Raw genomic sequence first — 15,825 nt, forward strand, 5'->3', positions numbered from 1 at the left:
ATACAGCATTAGGCATGTTCCCTCAGAATAAGTTGGGGGGAATTCTGAGAGTTCACTGGCACAAAAAAGGATCTCCTTGAGCAACCCTTGTTCCCAGAGAGCATACCAGGACCAGTCAAGGTTTACCATGCATCTCACCATGTGCTAGCGGATCCCACTACTATTGGCTGAATGAGAGTGATTGACCACTTCATCAGGATCTGGTTGGCAGGCTCTCGGACACCTTCCATGCCTGTGGCAGGAAGGAGACCAGCATGCCCACTCTCACTATTTTACCAGATTACTGGCAAAATAGGCTAGCATGGAACATCATGCTGCTGATCAGTGTGCCTTCACTGTTGCTACTGCCCAAAGAATTGCTGCCTACCTGTATGCAGAAGAATATCAGAGTCATACAGTAGCTCCTCGGTCCACCATGTCTATGCTAACCAACAAACACCAAACTACACTCATCCCATTTACTTGGTCCATAGCCTACTGTGCCTTGACATTTTCAGTGTTCATTCAGACGTTTAATAAATGTGTGAGTACCTGCCTCCATCACCCTCTCAGGCAGCATGCTCCATATTTCTAAAACACTCTGGGTGAAATTTTTCTTTTCCTCAGAATCTCCTCTAAACTGCTTACTCCTCCCCTTAAACATATCAGTTGACGGGGAGTTCATCATTAATAAACCTCAATTATTGGAGGCTGAATGGATTCTTACAGGTCCCCCTCCAACACTGAGAACAGACTATTTGCCTGGAAGGAGCAAGTAGTCAGCACACAGGCATGCTTTCCCTCTCTGTTGTTGTAGGTCACTTTTAGTAGGTTCACCCTCAACAATGTTAGCTCAACCGTCGATTCCATTTTTGGATGTAAAAATCTTAAAAAATCCTTTGAGTCTCTACCTTATGTGAATAGCAATTTGCTGTCTGTTCTTTAAAATTCTTTCACGGGATGTGGGCATCACTAGCTGAGCCAGCATTTGGTGCCTGTTCCCAGTTACCCTCAAGGAAGTGTTGATGAACAACTTCTGTAAGCACAGCAGTCTATCTGGTGTAGTTACACCCTCAGTACTGTTCAGGAGGGAGTTCCAGGAATTTGATTCTTTGATATGGAAGGAACGGTGATATAATTGCAAGTCAAAAGGTGGCTCAGAAAAGGAACTTACAGGTGGTAGTGCTCCCATGCATCTGCTGCCCTTGCCCTTCTAGGTGGTAGAGATTACAGATTTGGAAAGAGCTGATGAAGGAACCTTGACATGTTGTTGCACTGCATCTTGTGGATGATGCTCACTGCTGCCACTGTGTATTTTGTGGTGGGGGGAATGAATGTTGAAGGCAATGTTTGGGGCATTAATAAATCTTTTTTTCCTGGATGATATTGAGCATGAGTGTTTTTAGAGCTGCATTCTTCCAAGTAAGTGAGAAATTCCATCACACTCCTGACTTGTGCTTGTAGATGGTGGACAGGCATTGAGGGGAACAGGAGGTGAGCTGCTCCCCTCAGAATTCTCAGCTTTTGACCTGCAACTGTAGCTGCAGTACCTATGTGGCCTGTTCAGTTCAATTTATAGTTTATGGTCACTTCCAGGTGTTGAGATTGGGGAGTCAGTGATAATAATGCAATTGAATGGAGAAGGGAGATCAACAGATTCTCTCTTGTTGGAGATGGTCATTATTTAGCACTTAGCTAGCCAATAACATTTGTGCCACACATCAGCCTACATCTGAGTGTTGTCCAAATCCTGTGCATATGAACACAGACTGCTTCAGTATCTTAGGATCTGCAAATTGTGCTGAACATTGTGCAATCACCATCAAACATTCAAAATCTCGATCTTATGGTGGGCAGAAGATCATAAAGAAGGCTGTGCCTTGGACACGACTCTAAAAGAACCCTTACACTGATGCCCTAGTACAATTAATGTCCAACAACTACAACACCTTTCTTTGAGCTGGGTATGACGCCAACCAAAAGGACAGTTGTCCCCAATTCCCATAACTTCATTTTGTTCCAGAATTCCCTGATGCCATAATGATCAAACACTGCTTTGACGTCAAAGGCAATCACTCTTGCCTCACCTCTGGAATTCAGCTCTTTTGCACATATTTAGACCAAAGACATAATGAGGTCAACAGCAAACTGGCCCTAAGAGAACACAATACACTACTGGGCAGATTATGTTGAATAAGTGTCCTTTGATGGCACTGTCACTAACCCTATCCTTGTTCTCTTATAGAGCTAGGGAGAGTCATTCAGCACAGCAACAGACACTTCAATCCACCAGTCTATGCTGACCATAGTCCTAAACTAAACTAGTCCCACCTGCCTGCTCCTGGCCTATATCCCTCTAAACCTTTTTTATCCATGTACTTATCTAAGTATCTTTCAAGTGTTGTTACTGTGCCCACATCCACCACTTCCTCAGGAAGTTTATTCCACACACAAACCACCCTCTTGTGTAAAAAAAATTGTCCATAGTTTTTTTTTCAAATCTCTCTATGGACACCTTTCATCATTTTGCTAATGACTGAGAAAAGGCCAATAGAATGATAGGTTTGATTTGTCTTGTTTTTTATGGACTGGACTTATCTCGGCAGTTTTCACATTGTCAGATAGATGTTCTGGAACAGCTTTGTCCTTCAGCTTAGACAGCCTTTCACCACTCTTAAATTGATTACAATCATATGTTCTGGCTAATTCTCAATCCTCACTTAGTGTGAAATCAGGACCCCAGATTGAAGCCCAAACTTCTGCCATAAAATCATATACACTGTAATGGATCTCAAAACTGATGAGAAAGAAAGCTGTCCATAAAGATCCAGCAACTTTTGTGATGTGGATTTCCACTTTCCGAAGGGCATTTTGATCTGGTCCTGAATCAAGGGAATCTCTAGGCCTTGTACAACAGTGACATCATCAGATGTGGTAAGAAGTCAATCACCTTAAAGCATTCTCACGGATATCAAACCACCAAGTCAGAAACAATGATTGTCCTCTACAGATTTCAATATCGTTTTATAGATAGAGAAAAAAGGCTTGGGAGATGCATACATGGAATTCAGGAAGGAGCTGAGATATCAAAAAGTGTTTCATTCTAATGAAGAAATTTGCCATTCCACAAAAACAAACACAACTGTCTTGAATCACTGAGGCTCTTGTGCAGTAACTATGGACTTTGGACATTGTTACATGATGTGCAACTGTGATTTTAACTATATAAACATTTTTCAAGTATTTTACAGCAATTCTAATGAGTAAAAAGGAAAGTTCTCACAAGTTCAGTGATTTCTGGTTGACTCTAGCAGGCCTGAGAATTTCCAACAGCTTGCCCCATGCAGAAAGATGAGGAGCATGAGGAGTATTTCTTCCAAGAGCAGAAGAAGGGAGAGAGAAGCGTAGGTCAAGTCTGCACAAATAAGTACAAACATTTAGTCAACCAAGCATCAGAGCTGTGCAAATGAGTTCCAGACTGCAACTCTTCAACTCTGTTTTAGACTGTATAAAGACTGTACTTATTACAGTGACAGTAAATTCTGCTTTACTGTGTTTGATTGCACAATACACTCTAAAAGTTGCTGTTAGCTTCTACTGAGTACTGATGGTGAACACTGACAATACCTCGGTGAGACCTAGTGTCAATTGCTGTATGGTTATGTATCTCTAAAATGTTGATGCAAGGTGCTGAACAAAATAATTTGAATGATTTTGTACTTTCTGGGGTTCCATTCCTGCATTACCACTAAAGCCCAACCCACAAATGACACCAACATATAGATGAAAACAGTTTAAGAACGTGTATCTCAAATTCTATCACCATTTCAATATGCTAAATATCTGCAGTGGTCTGATGTGAACTTCTCCACCAAGGAAAATCCTTCCCTGACTGTCAGGCATTTTGGTTATCCACATGATACATTTGCCTTCTGTAAGTATGCACCACACAGTTGAAATGAGGGCACACTTGAGTTAGGAAGAGACAGAGCTACATGTTCAAACAAGCAATTGAACAGAACATACTGTGTGCGAAACTGATGGTTAGGTATTGGCCGACAAGCTGCCAATAATACTTGAATAGAGATTCAGATTGAACATTGCATAGCACTTAAACACCAGCATTGCAGCCAGTCATGTTATTTAGCTAACAGACAGCTTAAGTTAAAATGATTGCCTTAGTAAAGCTGAACAGATGGACATTTTTCAAATACTACTTTGGATATTACTTCTTAATGTTAGTGGATTTTTTTTTAATGCCCAATTCAGTCACTCAGATAAGGGAACACGGTGACATAGAAATGTAGCAGCAATGCAGACTCGCATCTTCAGCTATTCATCAAGACTGAGCTCATAAGTAGTCTTTATACAGTCTAAAACAGAGTTGAAGAGTTGCAGTCTGGAACTCATTTGCACAGCTCTGATGCTTGGTTGACTAAATGTTTGTACTTATTTGTGCAGACTTGACCTACGCTTCTCTCTCCCTTCTTCTGCTCTTGGAAGAAATACTCCTCATGCTCAAATAAAAACAAAATCCCCCTGACATTGCAGATCAAAGAACATTTCTCATTCAAATAATAAGTACAAACACTAGACATGTTTTTGTTTCTTGCTGTTTTTCATCCTCCATTTGTTTCCAATTTCCATGTTATCTCTGCATTCTTCCTATAGGTCACAGTTTGTTACCTACTTTTCCATTGATAACTCCCACAATCAAAACTGATCAAACACAACTTTCTCCCTCCCAACATGGAATAAAACTGAATCAGTTTGCAGTGTTGACTCAGGCACCCTCTGCACAGAATCTTTAAAATTCGCTACCGCTGTCAGCTAGAAGAGTAAGAGCAGCAGGCATCAACGAACACCAACATTTGTAAGTTCCCCCAAAAATCATACAACTATCCTGACTTGGAATGTATCAACATTCTTTCATCTTCACTGTATCAAAATCCTGGATTCCCTATCTAACAGCAGTGTACGAGAACCCTCACGCATGAATTGTAATAGGTCAAAAACAAAAGCCCACATCTCTGACTTAAGGAAATCTAGACTTGGAAAGGGCTCTATCCCAAGAAAAATTTTAAAATCACTCGAGTTAGAACACCTGTAAAGAACTACACAACACCATACTTTGAATAAATGCCCTTCTTTTTACTTCTTTATGCTGTTGCTTCCCTGAGCTTTTCTTTTGTAGAACTGCCAGATGCAAAGTGTTACCATAAGACAAAAAAGTTGCTCCAGTTCATGTAGCTTGTGTGTAGAATTTTCCCTGCACTGGTAATAAAAGTTTGTTTTTTAAAGGCAGGAGAAAGAGTTAAACCTGGTGTTACTACCTGAGGTTGAAGTATCATCTCAGAAACTTTCACATGCACTAAACACATGGACATAATTTACTGATAATGGTTTACCAGCAAAGGTGATAGAATAGCAGAACACAGTTACTGCTCAAACTGTAATTGGGAACTAAAATTACCTTTATTGGAGGATATTCACAAAAAAGATAATGGGAAATAACAAAGTAGCACATTACAAAACGAACTGACAGTATCAGCCTTTGGTTTAGTGGTAGCCTTCCCACATCCAAGGCAGAAGGTTAAAGATTCAAGTCAGTCCAGATAACTCCATCGAAAAATAATTGATCCCAATGGATAAAGGTCATTCTTTATCCTTAAAGAAGGGTCCTTAAAGACTAGCTAGGAGACGATGCAAGCTGTGTGGAAGGCAACAGTAAGTCACTTCAGCTCCTTTTCCCAAGTTAGGTGGTTCAAGTTCCTCAGGCCTGACAATCAAGTTATAATGTGCCCAAGGGACAAAGTACAATGGATGAACAGAACCAAAGGTATGCACAGATATCCTTCCCAGTGAGTGCTCACTTAAAGTAGTTACAAACCCCTTTGTATTCAAATGCCCACAAGCAAAAATTAGATAGAAGCAAGAACCTGCATATTCAAGATGTGAGCTTGCCCACAGTTTTGAAGTTTTAAACTCATACATAGGTTTGATAGAAACGGGACTCATTTAGTGTTCCTTTGTCATGTTTGTCAGTGATAGGTTGTTAGGAAAGGATTGTCAGACAGAGCCCATTAAGTACTTGCTAAATATTTACTTAGTAGTTTCATTCTGTTATAGGAGGCTCTGGACATATCTCATTAACTGTGTGACATTGAGCTCTGGACACCACACAATGAAGTTGATAATGGCCTTGGAGAGTGCAGCACAGATTCACCAAAAAAAAACCACACAAGGTATATGTATCTCATGCCAAGGACATGCCTCCTGAAATCATAACTGTCTAGCTTTATTTTTCAGTTTATGCACCCACTCTTTATCCTCCTCCTCCTCCAAAGGAAACAGGTTTCACCTGTCAAATCCTCTAGCCACATTAAACACCTCATTACATCACTCTTTGATCTTTTATGCTCAATGGAATAAAAGCCTAACTCTCCAATTGATCCACCTAATTTAACCCTTGTAGCCTTATGATTAATCTTAAAACATCCTTCATTATTCAAACTTCAACTTTCTTCCTGGTTCAGTATGTTTACTGAGGTTGCCATGTGATACTGCATACTACACAGGCTATATTTATAAGTTTGAGAGAGGGATGCAGCTGGATCATGCCTCCAATTCCCCCAACAGTACTGGTGGTGAACAAGATTTCACACTGGAAACTTGTCATCACAAAACTGTAAAGAGGGAATTTAATGCAGGTGGCAGGTTCTCACTCACCAGCTGGAAAGCAGGTTAAAAACCAAGTTGTGTCTCCTTTGGGGAAGGCCCACTGTTCTAAGTGCCTATATCAGGCTCAAAAGCAGAGATCCCAGTGGCAGGAATCTCATCCCTAAGAGCTGCTATCCGATGAAACGGTGATAGCTGTCCATTACAGGCAGCACAAGGATTGGTAGCAGCTACCAGAAGTTCACTTAAGGACAGGCCTAGCTTTACCAAGGGACCGAGACTACAGGTGAGTGACGGTGAGATTGGAATTGGGGACAGCAGAAAAGATAAGTTTGCTCTCAGCAAAGATGGGGGGACAAACCTAACCACTACCTCCATTAATCCTTTCCCAATGCTTGGTCCCTTCATCAAGCACTGAGTGCCTTTGAATGAAAGCACTAATTGTGCTTTTAATGGCTTCAATTAGTAGTGTAACAGGAAGGCTGCTCAGGAGCCTTCTGGTTCCAGAAGGCAGTGGGGACCCCATCCAGCACTCCCTTGATTAAATAACCTCTTTTCCAAATCTAACTTAGAGGAGAACATCAAGTTCCATTCCAAGGATCTGGGCGTAACCAAAACAGAGTTTATCTAACACACTGACAGCTTGCACTAACTGGCGAGCCATGTGAATGGGAACTGAAATATTGACTGACAGTAACATTTCCTAACACAAACACACAGTGAAGTTTCAAAAATGTGAGGGAGTTAAAGAGAGAGATAAAGCTGCAACCTTACCAACACTTGCAGTGGGAGTCATGCACAACACTGAGCCTGCAGATCATGCAGTGAAGCGTTGAAAGGATAAACAAAAAAAGGAACATTGGTTAGAAACAGTTAGTGTTCACACACATTCTGTATGAAACAGATTATAGCCAGTAGAGACACCTTTATTGATTACCTCAGCACATGCAAGGTGAGAGTTTAGTTTCTTTTTGTGAGGAACTAAAACAAGGCAATCATAATAATTCACTGAGAAATGATGGAAAGCATGAATTGATACAATAGTAAATGCAGAGATAAAATGCATTGCCTCCCAGCCAGAAGATGCAAGAATTAGTTATGTCTCTTTACTTACAAACTGCACCTTAATTCACAGCTACAACATTCATGTTGCCTCATTGAGGACATTTAGGGTTGAAACCAGAATTGGCTGGGCTGCAAAACGGAAGGAATTGACGATCAGGTAGGCATACCTTCTGATATGCATCCCAAGGCCAAGTCTAATCTCAGACCCCCCACCCCCTAAACTCTAGAGCATTAAAATCAGCACAAATTGTAATTGGAGGTGGCAAGCTTTGCACAACATGTTCAAAGCATACCTGCAAAATTTTCCTTTGACTGATCCTGCACAATTACTGGAAGTTACACAGCAACATTCAAACATCCAAGTTGAGGAATGTAATTTTAAAGGAGCTGTCTCTCATTTCTAAAAGCATATCCCCTTCCTTTCTCTGCTCCCCCAGCCTAGGAAGCTCCTCAGTTCAAAAATGTTAACTTCCAAAATACTAAACTATTAAAATAGGAAAGAAGAGTAGCTCCTTTAAATGTGAAAACCATTCTGACATGAAAAAAATGAACGCTTGCCCATTCCTCGAGTGACATCAGCAGTGAAACCTTGTGACTTCTAATACCAAAATGAAAGCATGGATGAAGAGCACAAGTGACAATGGACTAACCTGTTGGGATGAATGTTGGCTGTTGCAGCTGCATATTAGCTAGAGCCTGTTGGTAGTGGAAAACACTGGGGTTAAACACTGTGGTGGCACCATTGGTTTTTTCAAGTGCTGGCCTCTTTGGTAAAGGTTGGAGGGCACCAGGCTGGAGGGCCTATGAATGAGGGATTGATTAAGACATGTAGAAAATAAATGATGCATGCACCAAACAATATACACACGCATACACACACACACACCCACGCACCAAAGATTGGTCTGCCATTCTCCTGCAACTATTAACAGCTAAAGCAAGGCTGCAGCTGAAGCAGAACAAAGCTGAAGCAGAACGTTGTGAACAGTACATAAATGCGAGAAGCGTGAAAGGCAGTACAAAGCCTTTGAAGAGTCAAAAGTGGAACTGCATCACCACTTTGCTTGACTTTAAACATAGGAGATCGATTGTCAAGCTTAAAGTGAGATACTTCATACAGGCTGCACATTGACAGTGATGAAATGAAAGAAATAAAACAATGCATTTGCAGCTTAGCGACCGAATGTTCAAAAAATCTACAGCACACACAATATATTAAATAGAGATTACATAGCCAGGTTTCTCGCTAGGGTTTTAGAAAGTCCTGGGACTTGAAAAGTCTCAAGGCTCCTTTCACAAAACAGATTTTTAACATAAACTCTTCATTTCATACTATACTGTCCTGCATTAAATGTATAAGAATGAGACGTTTGTTTCAATTTAATGCAGAATGTTGTTTGTAGACCATAAGTTTATTTCTGTTATATCATCCCCCATCCCACACATCATATAGACATCACTTTGTGAATAGTTTATAGTAAATACCTATAATTATTAACACCTTCAGAAAGTCAAATAAAATGAAATCAAATTCGAAGTTTTCACATTAACGGAAACCCTGAAAACCATCATATGCAGAAGGAAGCAAGTTAAGTGACAACAGAAATATTTACTGTAAATTGCAGCACCCAGATAGCGAGAAACTGCAGCTGGATTGCTCAAATAGCACAAGTGATTATGGCACAGTGGCAGCTGAGGTACATAAAGAAAGATGCCTCCGTTTAATTTGTCTAGTTAACTGGAGCATAATGGATACCTGGTAGATAGAGTTGTGGAATTCAGATTGGTAATGTCACTCCTTTCCCCTGCCAGCCATCAATTTGTGCAATAGAGACACAAAAGTGGCATATGGAATTCTACAAGGGACATTTCCCACATTAGTGACAGTTTGAACATTACTGCTATTAGGGCTGTTTGGCACATTAAAAAGATGCTCAGTAGATTCACTCAGCGATTGAGGAAGCCATTCAACCCATCTAACCTGTACTAGCTCTTTTGAAAAAGCCATTCAATTAGTCCCATTCACTTGCAGTCTTTCTGAATAACCTGTAATTAATTTTCCACTTTCAAGTATTTATCCAATTCCCTTTTGGAAGTCACAATTGAATCTGCTTCGACCAGCCTATCAGGCAGTACAGTAGTGTTTATACAACACTTTGTAATTCTTGGATTTGAGATGATTGTGTCAATTTTATTTATTAAGACATTAACTGGTCCATTACATGAATCCACCCTTTAATGCCAAAATCACTTTAAAGCAGTCAAACCTGTTTAAATGCAGCATTAACCCTTCTCCCGATTCACAATTGTCTTTATTCTCTTTAATCTCTCACATCACCTGAGATTTGTTTAGGAAGATTTTTGTATTGTGCTGTACCAACACAAATCAGGGGAATACATGTAACAGTATATTTGGGCATTGAGGAGTGCAGTTGCTCCCCATTAACATTCACAAATAGGTTTTGCTGGGTTCATAAGGCTGTAGAAACAGGTTTCACTGTGGTCGCATCTCTTGTTGCCATGCCAAACTCTTAGGAAGTGGCACAGTGCTAATTGGCACTACCAAAATACATTCCAAACAAGTCAAAAAGCAATGGCAGTGTCCTAAGTGTTAAACATAGTACCAACTAAATAAAAAGGCAGTCATGCAGTCTAACTAACATTACATTTACAAAATTAAAGAAAGCTACATGCAAAGCAAGAAGGTGAAAGGTGCAAGTACCAGGTCAAAGGTTGCCTCGAGGGATCGCTTCATTGATCTGACAGCTGGCTGAGTCTTAATTAGCAGGCAGCGAGCACATGGATGGCAATGGGCCAATGGGGTTCAAGCGCATTAACATAAACAGCAAGCAGAGGTGCATCATAGGGGCAGCAACGCAATATAGGGAGGTGAAGAGGAAGGGAGAAAAAACAAATCTGAATGCATTATACAACATATTAAAAAATAACGAGCATGCATAACAAAAGGCATTCACTACTGTTATTGTTCAGCTACATAATTACAAACAGACACCCTTACTATCTGTGAGTGTCGCATGAATGTTTGTAATCACTTAAGGAAAAACAAATTATTTTGATAGAAAAATGCTAAAACACAATACATAAAACTTAAAAACGGTGGGTGCAAAGGGAATTTACAACTGAAAAGCTTCACCATCAAAGCAGAATAACAATCAGTTCCTAACAATGTCTAATCTTAGCAACTGGGACAGGTGTCCCTTGTTATTTCAACTGCTTTCACATTATCCCACAGCAAGTATTTATCCACATCTGTAAATGCATGATTCAACTGAAACAACATTCTACCGAGTTAATCAGAAACCAAAATTGTACTCGTCTCACAGAACATCAGTAATAAGTGAAATCTGTCATAGTATTTGGTCACTATCCTTAATAATTTACCAACAACAGTTGTTAGGATAACTGGTCTATAATTCTCTGACGTTATTACACAGTAGAATGATCTGCACAATTTTCCGGTCTAAAAGGTACAGGAGGGTAGGGGCAAGATGAATTTGGGGCTTTCATGGAATCAGTGCCCATTTTTCAACAAAAGGGAGCATGGCACTTTGCATGTTAACAGATACTTCAATTAAGTGGAGGTAGTTCTCCTATTCTGACGTCCACACAAATTCACAGGGAATTGAAGAGGTAGCCAAAATGACACATGAACTTCTGGTTGTCCTTCCTCTAACTCGAAGAGAGTATGCTATTGTAGAAGTAGCTTGAGTACAGCTGATGTGAGGCTCAATGGTCAAAGACATCTTTGCCCATGGCTAACAATGACAATTGCTGTAGCAACAGTTCTCCATCCCTGTTGAATTGGATAGAACAAGAAAGTTCCAGCTAAAACAGGTTCATGTCCTTTTGAAGCTGGGGGTCTGATGTGAGGAGGCAACTGTGTTTTCCAGATCCATAGAAATTTTGAGGTTAAGTTGCCTGTAATTGGGCAGTGGTATAGAGTAAAGCATTGTTTCACATTTTAATGGCTGTCATTGACACTGACTCACTCTTCAGGTCGACTGTTCTTTCACTGACCAACACAGCCAATTGCAAATTATAGACCATGGAACCAGAATGCTGTACTTGAAAAATATCTGCCCTTTTGCACAAATTTTAAAAAACAATTACTGCACTGAGCACATGGATAGTGAAGATGATCAGTCATTTTTGTTAGCCTGGTAGTTGGCAAATTATTTACAGAATTTTTAAACATTGGCATCACTCAGATTAAACAAGAGGAATGTTGGCTTCTCTGTCTAGTTTACCTACCATGGCAGCGGCTGCAGTCTGATTCACCTGGTGCTGAGCGGCCTTTATTTTGGCTTGCAGATGTGCGGGTGGGTGAAAATACTTGCACTTTTCCCGTGAGCAGCGGCCCTTGATATAATCCATGCAAACTGTGACCGTGTTTTCATTTGAATCAATCATTGCCATTTCAAGTGGGTGTGCATAGCGGCAATCGTTTTCACCCCGAGTGCAATTTCCACGCTGAAACTCCCTGCAAACCTAATGGAAGCAATTGTTAGCAGTTGTCTTCTTAGATTTACCTGCTTTCCTTCACTTTCAAAACAAAAGGTGCAATGAAAAGAGAATACTTCATAACAATTAAAGCTGCTTTGCCACATGGTTGCTACATAATCCATTTCTAGAGTACATATGAGATGAAGAAGTCACTTCATCATATCTTATTACATTAATGGATATCTTGTGATTCAGATCCTGAGAAGTCAAGTGTTATGCTCTTCTATAGTTATAATAAAAACAAATGCAACATAAAAAATAAGACTTGCATTATTATCGCAATTTTCATGGCCTCTAGACATCCAAACTGCCTTAGAACCAATCAGTTACTTCTAAGTATGTGGCAATTGCACACTGCAAGCTCTAGCAAAACAACAATGTGATAAAGACCAGATATTCTAGTATAGAGATAGTGGGTAAGGGTCAAATATGGGATTAGTGGTGCTGGAAGAGCACAGCAGTTCAGGCAACATCTGAGGAGCAGTAAAATCGACGTTTCGGGCAAAAGCCCTTCATAAAGGGCTTCATGTACTGCTCCTTGGATGCTGCCTGAACTGCTGTGCTCTTCCAGCACCACTAATCCAGAATCTGGTTTCCAGCATCCGCAGTCATTGATTTAACCTAGAGGGTCAAATATTCATCAGTGCGCCTCAAAAAAAAGTGTCATCACAATTAATAAATCAGTTTAATATCTTGTCTGAAAGACAGGAAGGTCATTTCTCTTGACACAACACTAGCGCATCACATTGGATTTTGTGCTCCAATCTTTGCTCGGTGGTTTCATTTGCTCTCCTGAAAATACTTAGATCCTTTTAGGATACGCAGCTCAATTGCTATAAATGGTGTAAATGGAAGATAGTGATAAAATGGGACTGTCAATGGATTTAGAGGCTCAAGTTAATATTCTGGAAATTTAAATTCAATTATGAAATCTGGAATATAAGATGAGTAATGGTGAACAAGACAACTACTGTCATACAAATGGCTCTGGTTCACTGCTGTCCTACTGAGAAGGAAATCTGTCATCATTACTTGATCAGCCTACATGTAAATCCAAACCTACTTGAGTCTTACCTACCCTCTGAAATTACCTAGCACTCACTCCATTCTAGGGCCGATACAGATGGCAACAAATGCTGGCTTGGCCAGTGACACACACATCCAAGTAAACAGGTAAGTAAAGAGAGAAGTCAACTATTACTGACTGCAGGCTGATTTCTAACTTCCCTCATGAGCAATAAATAACTGGTAACTCACTTCCATTTGAAATGCTAGCCTACCCATCTAATTTGTTAAGATGACTTGATAGGGCTGTTCCAAAGAAACTATTTCCTTTGGTGAGAAGAGATTAAAAAAAAACAAGGAAGTGGAAACTTAATATTGAAATCCTAGTCATTTTCCAGCTTCAACTAAGCAGACAGAGAGGAGTCACCAACAGGATAAATTGAGGCCCAGGATTGGTGGGGGTAAAGCAACAACAAGTTCTTGTTTAATAGCTGCAGTTTCAAGGGTTTGTTCATTAAGAAAACAAATCAGATACAGAGCAGGAAGGTGGTGGTTCAATTGGTTTGGGATTTTTAAAATTGTATTTTTTTGAAAAATGATTTTGGATGAGAAATAACAGGAATAAGTGAAAGTCAGGGCCCTTTATATAAAGTAATATAAGCAAGCAAACTTGGGTAGGGGTTGTAAAGTTAAGGAAAGGCAAATAAATTAATAATATTCTGACATAAGCTTCTCTTTAAAAAAAAAACAAGTAACAAAAGGGGCGAAAGGGAAGTCATTGCAACACAGCTTGCATCCACAATATGATCTTCCAGTGTTATGTGGGAAATCATGGAAGCTTCAGTTGTCACGGTGATCATGTGTGCAGCAAGTGTCTAGTCGCAGTTACTAGCGAACAGCATCTTGGAGCTGGTGCTGAGGTGAATTAACTATGGAGCATCTGCTGAGCACGTCATGGTTGGTACATTAAGTGAGGTGGTCACACCGGAGGTGAAGATTGAACAGTCAGAGTACAGAAAGGCAGATATACAGAAGTTGCTTGTGGCCATACCACTTTCTGACATATGTACACATGTTTTAGATACTGTTGAGGTAAATGACTGTGCAGGGAAAGCAGTGGGAGCCAACTTTGCGGCACCACAAGTGGGTCTGCAGAACAACAGCGGAGAAAAAAAACAGCAGTGGTACGGGATTCAATTGTAAGAGGAACAGACAGACATTTCTGCAATAACAAATGTGACTGCAGGCTGGTAGGTTGTCTCTAGAACAGCTACAGGCCATTCTGAAGGGGGAGGATAAACAGACAAACATCCTGGTACATACTGGTACCAAGGCCATTGGTATGAGATCCTGCAAGCAGAATTTAAAGACCTAGGAAGTAGAATAAAAAACAGGACTGAGAAGGTAGTAATCTCTGGACTACCTCTGGTGCCATGTGCTAATGAGTACAGAAATAAGAAGCTAGTCTGGATAAATGCGTGCCCAGAGAGTTGATGAAGGAGGGAAGGCTTTAGATTTCTGGGAGATTGGGACCATTTTGGAGGAAGTGGGACCTGTACAAGATGGGTGGGCTGCACCTAAACCAGGATGGGACCAGCAAAGTCGCAGGAAGAGAGAATATTCAGCAAGAGAATGTGAACAGCCAAAATAAGAAGAGACAGCAAGTGAGTCAATGAGGCATAGAAATTATAGGCCATTTAAGGCACAAGGGAGTTGAGAAAGGTTGAATGATATTTATTTTAATTCTTCTATAGAGTATATATCTAATTTACTCTTTCATCATAAGCAGTCAGGTTATAATTGTCAAGCCCAACCCTGTTGACGTCCAGCATTAAACTTGGTACAACCTCTCACAGAGAAGACAGGCTAACAGGAGTGGGAGAACCTAACTGATACTACCTTCCCATAACCCACAGGCAACAAAGGTAGATATTGTAACCCTTTGTCACTGGATTCATTAAGAACAGTTAACTGGATGTTGATTAAGAATTAAACCCTCAACGTCCAGGATTATACTGCCTGAATCTTTGAGCATCCTGTGGCTTCAACAAAAAAATCTGAAAGATTAAGAACCACCACTCTGTTTCTACATCAGCTGAACCTTAAAGCTCTTCAATCACCCTGGTTCAGTTAACATTAATGCTCAGGACACATCACCAGACATACAATTTAACCTTTATTGAATCAACCATTCCAGGGAATTGGAGCAACTTGTTTTGCATTTCAAATGTGTCCAACATCATGACCTCAATGTGTCCAACATCAGGATAGGCTGCAAACAGTTCCTATAGTCTGCAGTAACAGGTCCCTACCACGTGGGATTGAGGGGCCAGCTCTATTTGGTACTTTTCTCCAGAGGTTGAATGTTCAGTAATGAAAACACTTGATGATATGAAACTATCCTGATACAGCCAATTTATATGTCTGCATTAGTTTATGCGAAGCTTTGTTTCTATGGGATTCCCTGACACCAGGATTAGTGGAACCAGAGCCATTCCCATGGGTCACTTCGACGCAGTCTAGGAAGTTCTGGCCAAATCCTCAGGTTAACCTTCACTGGTACAGAATCATAGA

At 40.3% G+C, this 15,825-nt stretch overlaps 1 protein-coding gene across 14 annotated transcripts in view; it reads right to left on the bottom strand.

Annotated features, from left to right (window-relative positions):
* The window catches only part of LOC140495763 (muscleblind-like protein 3), a 287,745-nt gene that overhangs the window by 23,870 nt on the left and 248,050 nt on the right, over nucleotides 1-15,825 (bottom strand). For 9 of the 14 annotated variants that reach the window (XR_011964093.1, XM_072594844.1, XM_072594846.1 and 6 more), the window contains exons 5-8: nucleotides 11,995-12,231; nucleotides 10,445-10,498; nucleotides 8,373-8,523; nucleotides 7,432-7,467 (exon numbers count right to left, since the gene is read on the bottom strand). Coding sequence is in view for 13 of the 14 variants with exons in the window: in XM_072594844.1 (XP_072450945.1) it covers nucleotides 7,432-7,467; nucleotides 8,373-8,523; nucleotides 10,445-10,498; nucleotides 11,995-12,231 (478 nt within the window). In the remaining variant the exon portion in view is untranslated. Of the gene's footprint in view, nucleotides 1-7,431; nucleotides 7,468-8,367; nucleotides 8,524-10,444; nucleotides 10,499-11,994; nucleotides 12,232-15,825 lie in introns of those variants that run through there. The other 5 variants (XM_072594851.1, XM_072594847.1, XM_072594848.1 and 2 more) reach the window with 4 other exon arrangements.

The sequence above is a fragment of the Chiloscyllium punctatum genome, chromosome 25 (genome assembly GCF_047496795.1).
Source record: "Chiloscyllium punctatum isolate Juve2018m chromosome 25, sChiPun1.3, whole genome shotgun sequence".
NCBI classification, from domain to species: Eukaryota; Metazoa; Chordata; class Chondrichthyes; order Orectolobiformes; family Hemiscylliidae; genus Chiloscyllium; species Chiloscyllium punctatum.